This window comes from Perognathus longimembris, chromosome 1, assembly GCF_023159225.1.
Source record: "Perognathus longimembris pacificus isolate PPM17 chromosome 1, ASM2315922v1, whole genome shotgun sequence".
In the NCBI taxonomy this organism is placed as follows: Eukaryota; Metazoa; Chordata; class Mammalia; order Rodentia; family Heteromyidae; genus Perognathus; species Perognathus longimembris.
This window is the reverse complement of record NC_063161.1, coordinates 54,667,606-54,683,280: the sequence shown is the minus strand read 5'-3', so window position 1 is coordinate 54,683,280 and position 15,675 is coordinate 54,667,606. Positions and strand designations below refer to the sequence as shown.

General features: G+C 40.2%; 1 protein-coding gene across 2 annotated transcripts in view; it reads left to right on the top strand.

The window, feature by feature from the left end:
• The window catches only part of Spats2 (spermatogenesis associated serine rich 2), a 63,070-nt gene that overhangs the window by 26,085 nt on the left and 21,310 nt on the right, over nucleotides 1-15,675 (top strand). For both annotated transcript variants that reach the window (XM_048365043.1, XM_048365033.1), the window contains exons 3-6: nucleotides 5,373-5,452; nucleotides 8,115-8,223; nucleotides 10,818-10,867; nucleotides 13,130-13,391. In XM_048365043.1, the coding sequence (XP_048221000.1) occupies nucleotides 5,373-5,452; nucleotides 8,115-8,223; nucleotides 10,818-10,867; nucleotides 13,130-13,391 (501 nt within the window). The remainder of the gene's footprint in view (nucleotides 1-5,372; nucleotides 5,453-8,114; nucleotides 8,224-10,817; nucleotides 10,868-13,129; nucleotides 13,392-15,675) is intronic.

The following is a 15,675-nucleotide window of genomic DNA, read 5'->3' as shown; positions in this document are numbered from 1 at the left end:
AATATATGAAAATAGAAAAATTTCAAACCTTTTGTGTGACAATTGAACACTGCTGCAATATCCATGTCCTTTTTGGGACAGTTGGGGTTTTTGTGGGCAGGGGGGAGTTATGGGGCTTGAACTTGGGGATTGAGAGCTATCCCTAAGCTCTTTTGCTCAAGGCTAGCACTCTACCACTTGAGCTATAGCGCCACTTTCAGTTTTCTCATGGTTAAGTGGAGATAAGAGTCTCATTGACTTTCCTGCCCCATCTGGCTTCAATCCGTGAACCTCAGAGCTCAGCCTCATGAGCAGCTAGGATTATAGGCCTGAGCCACTAGTGCTTAGCTGATAGTTGTTGTTTTTTAAACTGCATAATTTAAATGCTATAAAATGTGCCTGTTATGGAAGGAACTTCCTGAATAGAGTCCCAGGGGCACAACAAATAGGGGAAAGACTCGACAAATGGGACTACTACAAATTAAAAAGTTTCTGCACAGCTAAGGTCATAGCCACCAAAATAGAAAGACAGCCAACAATATGGGAAAGGATATTTACCAGCACAGCAACAGACAAAGGCCTGATATCGGTCATCTACAGAGAACTAAAAAAACTAAGCCCCTCCAAGCCCAATAAACCTATTAGGAAATGGGCAAAAGAGCTAAAGAGAGACTTCACAAGAGAAGATATAAAAATGGCAAAGAAACACATGAGGAAATGCTCAGCATCCCTGCTAGTAAAGGAAATGCAAATAAAAACAACCCTGAGATACCACCTCACCCCAGTTAGAATGGCCTATACTCTGAACTCAGGAAACAACAAATGCTGGAGGGGGTGTGGGGAAAGAGGAACCCTTCTCCATTGTTGGTGGGAGTGCAAATTAGTACAGCCACTTTGGAGAACAGTATGGAGGTTTCTCAAAAAGCTCAATATAGACCTACCCTATGACCCAGCCATACCACTCCTAGGCATCTATCCTAAACAGCAAAACCCAAGATATCAAAAAGACATTTGTACTTCCATGTTTATCGCGGCACAATTCACAATAGCCAAAATATGGAAACAACCCAGATGCCCCTCCACAGACGAATGGATCCAAAAAATATGGTACTTATACACAATGGAATACTACATAGCGATTAGGAATGGTGAAATATTGTTATTCGCAGGGAAATGGTCAGAACTCGAACAAATAATGTTGAGTGAGACAAGCCTAGAACACAGAAAACAAAGGGGCATGATCTCCCTGATATATGACTGTTACCAAAGGGAGACGGAGAGACAATAGAAACCAAGTCTGTGAATACTGTATATGTTCTTGATACATTGTATATTGCATATATGTCTACCTGACCTAGACAAGGGATAGAAAAACAGGTCATAAGATAGCACAAGAAATGTACACACTGCCCTACTATGTAACTGCACCCTCTTTGTACAACACCTTGTAAAACAATTTATGTTCAATTAATAAAAAAAAATGTGCCTGTTATAAGTATACAACTTGAGATTCTCCTGCTTCAGTCTCCTGAATGCTGGATTTTACAGATTTGTGCTCCCCTACCCATCTAAGGCACAATCCTGTTTTAAGATACATTCTTCATTACCCCCAAATTCTCTTACCTGTTTGTGATTTGTTTGATTGTATCAGAAGTTTGCATAGTAGCAATAAGATTATGTCACATTTTCTTTATCCATTTATCTGTTGGTATTCATTTGGATTATTTCTAGTTTGGTGTATGAATAATTATATGAATAATCATAAAGTGGATATGAACTTACAAGTGTTTGTGTAGACATGTTTGCATTTTCCTCATGCAAATAACTATGTGTAGAATTGTTTAAATATTTAGGAGTCTGCCAAGCAGTTTCCCAAAAGTACCTGTACCATTCTACAATTCCATCAGTAGTATATGAGGATTTCAATCACTTGTCTTGGAGAAATTGACAGAATTATTATTGGAACAAGAAAACCTTTTTAAACAATGAAACCTGAAAGTTTCTTGGAACTTAAAAATAAAGCATATTCTGCTGCTTTTCTTGGAAACAGGAAAATTGGTAGAGTGTGTGTGTGTGTGTGTGTGTGTGTGTGTGTGTGTGTGTGTGTGTGTGTGTGAATGAGAATACTGGGACTTGGGTTCAGGGCCTGGGCACCATCCTTGAGCTTTTTTGCTTGAGGCTAGCAACTCTTCCACTTGAGTCACAGTTCCACTTCTGACTTCTTGCTGGTTAACTGGAGATCAGAGTCGTGAATTTGCCTGGGATGGCTTTGAACCATGATCCTCAGATCTCAATGTTTTGAGTAGCCAGGATGCTAGGATCACAGGCACAAGTCACTTACACCCGGCTATTTAAGAAGCTACTGTAGGCTGGGAATCTGGCCTAGTGGCAAGAGTGCTTGCCTCATATACATGAAACCCAGGGTTCGAATCCCCAGCACCACATATATAGAAAAACGGCCAGAAGTGGCGCTGTGGCTCAAGTGGCAGAGTGCTGGCCTTGAGCAAAAAGAAGCCAGGGACAGTGCTCAGGCCCTGAGTCCAAGGCCCAGGACTGGGAAAAAAAAAAAAAAAAAAAAGCTACTGTATGGCTTTCTGTACCAAGATTCCAGTTGTTCCACATCCTTGACTTTATTTCTGTTTTATCTTGTGCGTGTGTTTTCAAATAGACATCTTCATGTGACTGTAATGACTTCAAGCTAGATGAATTATAAAACATTACACACAGTATGATCTTCCAGTTAAATGATAATTTGCAAGAGAAGTAGATTGTGTTTCAAAACTTATCGAGATAATCTGTTCTAAGTTGCTTTAATTAATAGACCAAGTCCAGATACTTCTTTCTTTTTCTTTTTTTTTTTTTTTTTTTTTTTTTGCCATTTTGAGTTGATCTTGGTGCATGGTGATAGGCTAGGGTCGATTTTGAGTTTTCTACATGTGGCTGCCCAGTTTTCCCAGCACCAGTACATGAAGAGGCTATGTTTTTTCCATTGTATGTCTTTAGCTCCTTTGTCAAATATCAACTGACTGTAAGTATGTGGATTTATTCCTGGGTCTTCTATCCTATTTCATTGATCTTCAGGTCTGTTTTTATGCCAGTACCAGGCTGTTTTTGTTATGATGACTCTATAATAGAGCTTGAAGTCTGGTATTTCCTCCTGTGCTGCTTCTTTTGCTTTGGCTGTTCTAGGTCTGAGAAAAGAAATTATTAAAATACTAATTATTGTTGATTAAAATTAAAAGTTACTTTTGATCTGATGCAGAGAGGCACTTAAGCTTCAATTCACTGAAGTAGAGTTTTGAATCTATTCAAGGTGTAATCTGCCAGCATGATGTAAGTTTTAAAAGGAAATAATATTGTGGCCCCAGCTTCTCAGGAGGCTGAAGTAGGAGGAACACCTCAGCCTAGGGGTTGGAAACAAACCTGTTTAATGTAGTGAAACTCCATCTCAAAAAAAGGGCAACATTAGCTAGCAAGTAGACAAATTAATATGTTATTGCTTTCTCTAATTAGTGACTTCATGATTTAGAATATGGTGGTTGGGCTGTAGCTCAGTGGTACAGATTTTGACTGTCTTGTACAGGCTCTATCCCGGTTTAATTTAAAAAAAAAAAGGGAAAGGAAAGGAAGAGAAAAAATATAAATACAGAATTGACATTTGTGCCCCAGTATGCCGGTCTCTCTGGTATAGAGGAGTTTGGCCTTTGGGTAGCATTGGCAGGACATTCAAGAGGCTGGGATGAGACTGAGATAGGAGTATTTATTCTACTAGTCTTCCTGAGGGAATAACTGGCTTTTTCCTTTGACCCAGGGTCACAATAGCAGTCTTTGGGCCCTTGTCTCTTGTGATGAAACAGAGATGAAAGAGCCCCATCTCTTTCTGTGGGTTGCAGTTCTCACCTTTTAAGACCTGGGAGTAGTTATGCACATTGAATATATTAGCCTAGAAGTACTGTACTAGGGCTAGGAATGTGGCTTAGCGGTAGTGCTTGCCTAACATGCATGAAGCTCTGGGTTCAGTTCCTCACTACCACATAAACAAAAAAGGCTGGAAGTGACACTGAGACTCAAGTGGTAGAGTAAGTACTATCCTTGAGCAAAAGAAGCTCAGGGACAGTGCCCAGGCCCTGAGTTCAAGGCTACTTAGGAGGCTGAGAGCTGAGGATCACGGCTTGAAGCCAGTTTCCAATTTGCTTATTGGGATATTGAGGACATAGGCAAATTTATTCAGAGAGTTAACAGTTTAAAAATATAACACATGTGTTGCAGTCTAAAAATAATTTTTTACTGCTATTATTATTAGTTACAGAAGCTTCCATCTCCACTCACATTTTCCCCAAAAATCTTTACTGTTAAATTTTTCCATGAGGGGAACTATTTACTTGTAACTTAAAAAAATATTTTTGCAGCATTGGGGTTTGAACTTGGGGCACTTTTACCACTTGAGCCACATATCCTTAATTGCAACATTTTTCAGTTAGTTTCGTCATGGGGCTAGAACTCAGGGCTTGGCTTTTTAGTTAAGGTAGGAACCATGTGTGGAGGGCTAGAACTCAAGGCTTGGGCCCAGTCCCTGAGCTCTTTTGCTCAAGGCTAGTGCTCTACCACTTTGAGCCACAGCTCCACTTCTGGTTTTCTGGTGGTTAACTGGAGATAAGAGGCTCACAGACTTTCCTGCCTGGGCTGGCTTTGAACCATGATTCTAAGATCTCAGCCTGAGCATCTCGGATTACATGCATGAGCACAAGTGCCCAGCACTTAACAGGCTAAAGCAGGAGGATCTTCAGTTTAGGTTCAGCTTGTGCTTCATAGCAACTTCAAGGCCAATCTAAGCTACATAGAGAGACCCTGTCAAACAGTTTTGGAAAAGGCAGGGTCATTAACAAAGATATTAAGGGTCATAGGACAAATTGATGAAATTAATATATTTAGTGTTTTCCTCAAGATGTACATGTTTTATTAAAAGTTAAATTTCAAATAAAAAGAAGAAAAAACAAATTTCATCTTATTGTTTTAACTCATAGTTATAACTACATTTGCCTACATTATAGAACTTGTTGAGTAATAACTAAGTTGTTGATTGATTGATTTTGCCAGTCCTGGGGCTTGAACTCAGGGCCTAGGTCCTATCCCTGAGCTTCTTTTTGCTCAAGGCCAGCGCTCTACCACTTGAGCCACAGCACCACTCTGGCCTTTTCTGTTTATGTGGTATTGAGGAATCAAACCCAGGGCTTCATGCATGTTCTGTACCACTAAGCCACATTCCCTCCCAGCCCAAGTTGTTGATTTTATTATGAAAAGAATATAGCCAGTCTTAGTTCTTCTATCTTGGGGATGGAATACATTAATTATGTATCAGGTTGAATATATTTGTTCCTTCTCATTTTTTTCAGATTCATCAGGATTCATTTTTGATTTGCAGTCTAATACTGTACTGGCCCAGGGAGGAGTGTTTGAGAATATGAAAGAGAAGGTAAGAGAGCCCATGTATAGCAAACTTGAATGTCACAAGAAAATTTAGGTACTATTACATTCAGTAGCTATCACAAATGCATTATGAAGATGAAATTTCAGGAACAAAACTAAATGCCACTGTATGTCAGAGCATGAGTACTACATGGTTCTGAGGAATCAGAAACATGAAATTTAAGATTTGTAATCTTACCCCCCCTTTTATTAGTGGTGTTAAGAGGAATAGAGCTGGTCCATGCATATGCCAAGCAAGCAGTCTACTACTGAGCTGCAATGCCCAGCCTGCAATTCTTTTCATCACTCTAAACGTGTACAGTAAGAATAATGTGTTTGCTGGGTGCCAGTGGTTTGAAGCCAGCCTCAGAAAGAAAGTCTGTGAGACTCCAATCTCTAATTAACCTCCAGAAAATCGGAAGTAGTGCCATGGCTCAGAGTGGCCCAGGCCCTGAGCTCAAGCCCCTTGCTCGACTGACCAACTGACCCCCCCAAAAAAGAATGCTAAGTTAGTGGAAACATTTTTCTAGTTTATCCTTCCTCTGAAGATGAGTTTTGAAATTCTAACCATAGGCTGGACACCAGTGGCTCATGCCTGTTATCCTAGGTACAATTAGCCACCAAAAAATAAAATAAAAATCCAGAAGTGGAGCTGTAGCTTAAGTGGTGGAGAGCAAAACAGCTCAGGGACAATGCTCATACCCAAAGTTTTTAGCTCCAGGACTGGCATTAAAAAAACAGCATTTTAGAATTTTAAATGGATAAATTAGGTGTATCATACAATGTGAATCCCATGTCATTTTTTTTTTTTTTTTTTTTTTTTTGCCAGTCCTGGGCCTTGGACTCAGGGCCTGAGCACTGTCCCTGGCTTCTTTTTTTTTTTTTGCTCAAGGCTAGCACTCTGCTACTTGAGTCACAGCGCCCCTTCTGGCCATTTTCTGTATATGTGGTGCTGGGGAATCGAACCCAGGGCTTCAAGTATACGAGGCAAGTGCTCTTGCCACTAGGCCATATCCCCAGCCCCTCCCATGTCATTTATGAACAAAAAAATGCTATGTGGAAACAAGTTGGAAAAAAATATGATAAAATAGTGTTTTAAAAAATGACTATTTAGCTGGGCACTTGTGCTAATGCATGTAATCCTAGCTACTCAGCCTGAGATCTTAGAATCATGGTTCAAAGCCAGCCTAGGCAGGAAAGTCTGTGAGCCTCTTACCTCCAGTTAGCCACCAGAAAACCAGAAGTGGAGCTGTGGCTCAAAGTGGTAGAGCACTAGCCTTGAACAAAAGAGCTCAGGGACTGCGCCCAAGCCTTGAGTTCTAGCCCCATGACTAACAAAAACAACTATTTATGTAATACAAAAGTGGATGCATACACATCATAGAAATACAAATTATTGATATAACACCAAATTCAGGGTAGAAATTTTTGAGAAGGAAAATAGTATTTATTAGGTGTTTGTAAGACTTCAATTACATTTACTGTTTCATTAAACAATTATCACCTAGTAGTAGTTCATTATCATTTGCTGTTGTTGTTGTTTTGTTTTGGGCTTGAATTTAAAGGGGCTTGCACTTTCTTAGGTGGTTTGCTGACTGGTGCTCTCTCTACCACTTGAGCCATATCCCAGCCCAACTTTTTGCTGGATTTTTAGAAATAGAATCTCACAACCTTGTCTGCCCAAGTTAGCTTCAAACAGTGACCCTCAGGGGCTGGAGATATGGCCTAGTGGCAGGAGTGCTTGCCTCATATACATGAGACCCTGGGTTCAATTCCCCAGCACCACATATACAGAAAACGGCCAGAAGTGGCACTGTGGCTCAAGTGGCAGAGTGCTAGCCTTGAGCAAAAAGAAGCCAGGGACAGTGCTCAGGCCCTGAGTCCAAGCCCCAGGACTGGCAAAAAACCCCAAAAAACTGTGATCTTCAAATCTTAGCCTTAGTATCTAGGGTTACAGGCGTGAGCTACCCTCACCCAGATAGCTTCATTATGATTTGTATGCCTAAAGTAATTCCTTGCAATTTATATTATCTCTACAAATTATCTTTGTAGAATTACACAGTTAAATGATAAAAAGTAAAACTTTTTTTTCTTTTGGCACCTGGGCTTGAACTCAGAACATAATGTTCTTGCTTAGCTTTTCCACTCAAAGTTGGCACTTTGAGCCATAACTCCACTTCTGGCTTTTTCTGGTTAACTGGAGATAATTCTCTTGGATTTGTCTACCTGGGCTGGCTTTGAACTATAAGCCTCAGATCTCAGCCACCTGAGTAGCTAAGATAATAGGCATGAGCCACCAGCACCCAGTTTACAAGGTAACTGTTTAGAAAAATGCTTTAAAAATTTTGTTTGGTTAGTGGTTCATTAAACTTTCCTACAGTATGTTAGAAATGATAAAAACATGGATGCTAAATTAATATTTGATACCCAGTCTAGTACATGGCTTCTATTTCTTGAAATGTTCTACTTGAAGAAATTAAATTTTCATGAGCTGTTATCACTCATCTATTTATTATTCCCAGTAAGATAGTTGTATGTACTTTCGCTGACACTAAAAAGTGATAACATTGTTAAAAATGAAATGTCTTTTCTGTTATTGTCTGTAATATGCCTCAGCTGTCCAGTGACCTGCTTGTGTTAGAATTAAATGACCTTGTCATCTTTTCCAGATAAATGCAGTGCGTGCAATAGTTCCCAACAAGAGCAACAATGAAATCATCTTGGTTTTGCAGCACTTTGATAATTGTGTGGACAAAACAGTACAAGCATTTATGGAAGGTAATTCTAGATCTTTCTTTCTTTGGTTCAGTATAAGTTACTTCAGACTTGTGGAACACTCAGTAAAACAGTGTTTCATGATGATACAATAGATCTCATAATAATATAGCAGAAACTTAGAAACTTTCTCTGCTAAAAGCAGTGACTCTTCACCCTGCCAAAACCTCATTTCTACTTTGCCTTTGTTCTGAGCCATTATCTTCTGAAGTCATCTTGGATCCTATAATAGATAGTCTGATGGATAAACATCTAGTTAGAAGAGTCACAATTCTATCCTCTAGACAACAGTGATTTTCTTTTTTGGTGCCAGTCCTGTGGCTTGACCTCAGGACCTGGGGGTTGTCCCTGAGCTACTTTTACTCAAGGCTGGAACTTTACCACTTGAGCCATAGCTCCATTTCTGGCTTTTTTGGTGTTTAATTAGAGATAAGAGTCTCATGGACTTTGCTGTCCAGGCCGGCCTTGAATCAAGATCCTTAGATCTCACCTCCTGTGTAGCTAGGATTGTAGGCATGAGCTACTGGTGCCCAGTGTAACCATGATTTTCTAACTTATGCCTAGGCCTTGCCTAAAATAATGTCCTGAAATAATGAGCAGTAGAACCACATCTTTGACCATACTTGGTTTAATAACTTTATATCTCTTGTCCTGGTGCCCCAGTTCTCTATTTAAGCCTAAAGATGTGCTGAAATATTTACTTGTCTTTTCCTGTGATATGGCCAGGCTTTGTTAATAAATCTCTTTCCCTGCCCTTCACCACTATTTGGTTTATATTTGGAGAACTGGGACAACCCCTGGAACTGGTCATCTGGCCAAAAACTTCAGAATCAATAACATAACATACTATGACATTTTGTTAATGTTAAGATACCTCTTTCAGCCATAAAAGCAATTTGTGTATAAAATGTAAGATAATTGGAAAAAGGGACAAACTAAAAACAAACAAACTACCTTCTATAAACTGTTCTCTACTGGTATTCAAGAACTCATGAGGCCAGGTCTTGAGTGGAGTTGGGTTCATTAAGAATCTGAGATTCCTTATAAAAAGGGAGTGATTCTGTGGCTCAGGAACAGGTGGCAAATTCCCTCCCAAGCCTACTATCATTTGATTGAGTGTGGCAATTACTCAAATATATGGGTTCAATTTCCTTACCTAATATACAAGGAAGAGCAGCAGACTTACTCAAGATTTCAGAATTATAGAGTTGAAGAGTGTTTTTTAAATTTCTTTCTACAAAACGTGTTTTAGAAAAACTTTATTTGAAGCTGTTATTTAACAGTGATATCAGATTAAGTCTCCCTATTTTCATTTCCCTGAATTTGTAAATATTATATGGGATACACAGGTCTCAATACTGTAAAGTGAGCTTTTTTTTTTTTTGCCTACATCTGTTTTTTTTTTTTTTTTTTTTTTTTTTTTTGCCAGTCCTGGGCTTGGACTCAGGGCCTGAGGACTGTCCTTGGTTTCTTTTTGCTCAAGGCTAGCACTCTGCCACTTGAGCCACAGCACCACTTCTGGCCATTTTCTATATATGGGTGCTGGGGAATCAAACCCAGGGCTTTATGTATACAAGGCAAGCACTCTTGCCAATTCCCAGCCCTTTTAAAAATTTTTCTTAAAATAGTGTTGGCCAGGGGCTGGGGATATAGCCTAGTGGCAAGAGTGCCTGCCTCGGATACACGAGGCCCTAGGTTCGATTCCCCAGCACCACATATACAGAAAACGGCCAGAAGCGGCGCTGTGGCTCAAGTGGCAGAGTGCTAGCCTTGAGCGGGAAGAAGCCAGGGACAGTGCTCAGGCCCTGAGTCCAAGGCCCAGGACTGGCCAAAAAAAAAAAAAGAAAGAAAGAAAATAGTGTTGGCCAGGTACCAGTGGCTCATGCCTGCAATCCTAGCTTCTTAGGAGGCTGGTATCTGAGGATCATAGTTCAAAGCCAGCCTGAGCAGGAAAGTTCATGAGACTCTTATCTCCAATTAACCACCATAAAACCAGAAGTGGCATTGTGGCTCAAGTGGTAACCTTGAACTGAAGAGCTCAGGGACGGCACTGAAGCCCAGAGTTCAAGCTCTACAACCAACCAAAAAAAAAAAAAGTTTCGGTGTTTGAGTCTGGTGTAATGTACAACTCTCTCCAAAGCCATATTTTAGGTAGTGTATAACCTGGAGGGGAGGGTGTAACAAACTGGGTGGAAACCAGTCATCTTTAATCTTATAAGACACGCAGAAGAATCATAAAATGGCCAGGCTATAGTTAGTCTCTTCTTGAAATACTTTAATGGGGAGATTACATGGAAAGGGGAATCTTAATAAGTAGGTGAATATTCAAAAGGGAGCATGAAGTAATGATCTCAAAGATAGATTTGTTTGTTTATTGGTCCAAGACAGGGCCCAAACTCAGTACTGATACTTTTGCTCATTGGCTGAGGTACTACCAACCTGAGCCATGCCTCCAACCCTCGAAGATTTAATCTTTAATCTTTCTTATTAGGAATTCTGGGAATTCTTCAGCAGTTACAAAATACAGAGACTCTTAAGTCCTATTCGTTGGTGTGTACATGGTAGGTGACAAATCTGTAATTGATTTCATTTTACAGGTAGTGCCAGTGAAGTACTTAAAGAATGGACAGTAACAGGCAAGAAAAAGGTAAAAATAAGTTTAAGAGCACAATATTGATATTATTATTGAAACCTAAGGTTTACTAAGACTATTGGAAGAAAAAATTTACATAAATATTTTCAGTTCACCTGGCTAAAAAAAGTTGTCTTTGACCTTGAAATGCAACTGTCTCAACATAGTCTCCCTATGATTAAAGGGATGAATCAGTGACTCTGCCATGGTGCCATGCCGAATGGATATTAGACAGGGGTTAAAGTATGAGAGCATTTCAAGGAAAGCAAAGCCTCTCCAGGGAAAATGATCACAGTAGTGATCATAGAGCAGCTAAAATTGTTAAGGGTTTTTTTTTTTTTGAGATAGGGTCTCTCCATGTAGCCTTGAATTTGGGATCCTTCCTGCCTTCAATTTCTGTGTGGTAGGATTACAGATGTGTATCACTATGCCCAACCAGTTCAGATTTTTGTGTCAGAAAACTATGATATAGTTCCTAATATGAATTATGACTTAAAGCCTAATGAAGGCTTTTACCTTTTTTTGGTTTTTTTTTTTTTGCCAGTCCTGGGCCTTGGACTCAGGGCCTGAGCACTGTCCCTGGCTTCTTTTTGCTCAAGGCTAGCACTCTGCCACTTGAGCCACAGTGCCACTTCTGGCCGTTTTCTATATATGTGGTGCTGAGGAATCGAACCCAGGGCTTCATGTATGCGAGGCAAGCACTCTTGCCACTAGGCCATATTCCCAGCCCTAATGAAGGCTTTTATTTCAATAGTTGTTATGTTCTTTCCAGTTGGAGCTAATATTGCAATTTAGGTAGATAGGAGATATTTGGTTGTGGATCTGTCAGAACTGAATTTCTATCTTGTTCCATTATATCTGGCTTTGTGACCTGTGAATATTGTTTAGCCTTTGTGTGGTTTATAATTAAAAAAAATAAGAATAAGAAAATAAAACTGATATATTCCAGTACTTAATGCCTAATACATTAGTTCTCATTCTCCTCCCCCCCACCCCTATCGCCCCCCCCCCCGCATTTTTTTTGTCCATTGTGGGCTTGAACTTAGGGTCTGAGCACTATCCCTGAGCCTCTTTGTGTTCAGGGCTAGGGCTCTACTCCTTGAGAGCCACTTCCTGCTTTTTTGAGTAGTTTATTGGAGATAAGAGTCTCACAGGGACTTTTCTGCCCAGGCTGCTTTGAACTGTGATCGACAGAACTCAGCCTCCTGAGTACCTAGGAATACAGGTGTTAGCTACCAGTGCCCAGCTCAATCCCTTCTCCTTACCCACTGAAAAATACAGTGCTTCCCCAAGAGCTACCAGCTGGTCTCAGAATCCTTCCCATAACTTGGTACCTTAAATGTAGTTCCTTTAGGAAATAATTAGTGTGAATTATTTTTTTGGGGGGGGGATGGGTCTTGGGGCTTGAACTCAGGACCTGTGCACTGTCCCTGAGCTCTTCTACTCAGGCTTTTGAGTGGTTAATTGGAGATAAGAGTCTCACAGGGACTTTTCTTTTCCTGGGCTGGCTTCAAACAGCAATCCTCAGATCTCAGCCTCCTGAGTAGCTAGGATTACAAGCGTGAGCCACTAGGCGTCTGGCTACTTGGTATGGATTTTAAGCAGGTATTTATGATGTTTAGGTTAGATTAGTTCTAGAGTTCTGAAATGCTGCTGCTGCTGCTCCTCCTCCTCCTTCTCTTTCTCTTCCTTCTTCAAATTAAATTCAGCTTTGAATATGCTGGGCAATTCTACCACTTGAACCACACACCTGGTTCTTTTGCTTTTGGTTCAGATAGGGTTCAAGCTCATGTTGCCTGGACTGGCCTTAGACAGTAATCCTAACTTCACCTCCTGAGTACTGGAGTTATAGGCATTCACCATTATCCCTGATCACTGAAATGCTTTTTTATTTTTTTCTTGCCAGTCCAGGGGCTTGAACTCAGTACCTAGGCACTGTCTCTGAGCTTCTTTTGCTCAAAGCTAGCACTCTACCACTTGAGCCACAGCACCACTTCTGGCTTTTTCTGTTTATGTGGTGCTGAGGAATCGAAGTAGGGCTTCATGCATGCTAGGCAAGCACTCTACCACTGAGCCACATTCCCAACTCCTTAATTTTTATTAAGTATAGTGTTTTACATAGAAAATTTGTGTTTTAGAATGGTTCAACTTATATACAAATATGTTGAGTTTGGGGAAGTACATGGGAGAAATTGGTTGCCTGTAGTGTCTATAGTTAACTCTGGGTAGTGTTGGAGGAGTTTGTTTTTTCATTTTTCAAATCTTCAATAACCTTAGAACAAAAAGAAGAAAAGCAAACCAAAACCAGCAGCAGAAGCAAATAACTGTACCCCAGATTCCAATAAATCAGTTTCCAATCAAGAGGAGCAGTCTGCACGTTCCTCAGAGAAAGGTGGCATTAATGGTTATCATGTCAATGGCTCCATCAATGATGCCGAATCTGTGGACTCACTCAGTGAAGGTTTGGAGACTCTTTCAATAGATGCCAGAGAATTAGAAGATTGTGAGTCTGCCATGCCAAGTAGACTGGATATAACAGGTGAGTTCATGAACAGGGTTTTCAATTTTTTTTAAGTGTACAGTACAAGGCCCTTAAATTTTTCAAAAGCCTGGAAGAGTATAATTTTTGTTCCTTGTCTTATATTTTTAGTTTAGATCAACCTTGAAGAAATCTAATAAGCAGAGGAATCCCTTACTGTTTAGCAGAAAGTGACTTTAAAGATCTTTGTGTGGGGGGCTGGGGATATGGCCTAGTGGCAAGAGTGCTTGCCTTGTATACATGAAACCCTGAGTTCAATTCCCCAGCACCACATATATGGAAAACGGCCAGAAGGGGCGCTGTGGCTCAGGTGGCAGAGTGCTAGCCTTGAGCGGGAAGAAGCCAGGGATGGTGCTCAGGCCCTGAATCCAGGCCCCAGGACTGGCAAAAACAAACAAACAATCTTTGTGTGTGTGCACATGTGCATGTGCACGCGTGTGTGCACAGGTGTACCAATCCTGGGGCTTGAATCCAGGGTCTGGCCACTCTCCTTGAGCTTTTGCTCAGGGTTAGCACTCTACCACTTGAGCCACAACACCGCTTCCGGATTTCTCTGTTTCTGTGGTACTGAGGAATCGAACCCAGGGCTTCATGCATGCTAGGCAAGCACTCTACCATTGAGCCACATTCCCAGCCCTTTAAAGATTTTTTTTTAAATTAAAGATTTAATAGAGATGCATGGCTTTAAGTGGTAGAATACCTGATTAGAAGACACAGGATCTTAAGTTCAAAACCCAGTATTGCCAAAAAATTTTTTATAAACCTATTAAGGATAATAATGAGGATGAGGTAATATTGTTAATATAATTCTACCCAGTACAGAAAGGAGTAAATAATATTAACTAATCATAGACTTTATAAGAACTAGGTTTTCATATGTAATAAATAGTTCAGTAGACAGTTAAAATTAATAGTTGTGAATTCACAGATTTTATATATAAATGTATATATATATTTGTTGTTGTGTTATTGTGGGGCTTGAACGCAGGGTCTGGGTGCTATCCCTAAGCTCTCTTGCTCAAAGCTTAATGCTCTACCACTTTGAGCTGCAGTTCTATTTCTGGTTTTCCAGTGGTTAATTGGCGATAAGAGCCTCACAGACTTTCTTTTTTTTCTTTTTTTTTTTTTGGCCAGTCCCGGGCCTTGGACTCAGGGCCTGAGCACTGTCCCTGGCTTCTTCCCACTCAAGGCTAGCACTCTGCCACCTGAGCCACAGCGCCCCTGCTGGCCATTTTCCATATATGTGGTTCTGGGGAATCGAACCGAGAGCTTCATGTGTAGGAGGCAAGCGCTCTTGCCACTAGGCCATATTCCCAGCCCCTCACAGACTTTCTTGTCTAGTCTGACTTCAAATCACGATCCTCAGATCTCAGCCTCCTGAGTAGCTACAATTATAGTCATTAGCAACCATTGCCTGGCTCTTATAGATATTTTTGTTAGCCATTTTGCTCAAGACTGGGAAGATACTGCAGGTCTCTTTGTGCCAGTTCTAGTCTTGAACTCAGGGTCTAGGTATTGTCCCTGATCTTTTTTGCTCAAGTTGCGTATTTCACTTTCCACATAATGTATAATGAATAGCATGACTGCATTTGTTCACTCTTCCTCCCTCCACTTCTACACCTCTCTTTGCCCTCCCTAAAAAGATAAAAAAGGCAAAACAAAAACACCACCACTGTCAACAGCAACAACAAAAATTTCTATTTCCTAGAATTCATTTTGATAAATAGTTTTTAAATATTAAGAGGAGTTTAGCTTTGGGGTTGCTCCCCTGTGGGTATCCTTTTTTAGTCTGACTGTGAATGTCCTGTATTAATTATTTTGTCCAGTTGTATTTTAGATCTAACTTCTACATATGAGAGAAAACATGTACCATTTCTCTCCTTGAGCGTGGCTTACCTCATTTAACATGATTTATTATAGGTCCATCCATATCCCTGCAAGTGATATAACTTGAGTAACATTCCTTATGTATGTGTACCACATTAAAAAAAAATCTACTTATCTATGGTAAGGCATATGGGCTGTTTCCATAATTTGGCTATTGTGAATAGTGTAGCAATAAACATAGATGTGCAAATGTCTTTACTGTATGCTGACTTGTAATGTTCTGGGTCATAGAGAAGTTCTGTGTTTAGTTTTTTTAGGAACCTCCAAACTGTATTCAGATTGATTGTACTACATATCCCCAACCATGCAATATTCCCTAAATGTTTTAAAAATTTCCCCCTAAAACAATATAAACCTTTTTTTTTTTATCTTAGTTTAACTTATGGAAGCCAGCAAC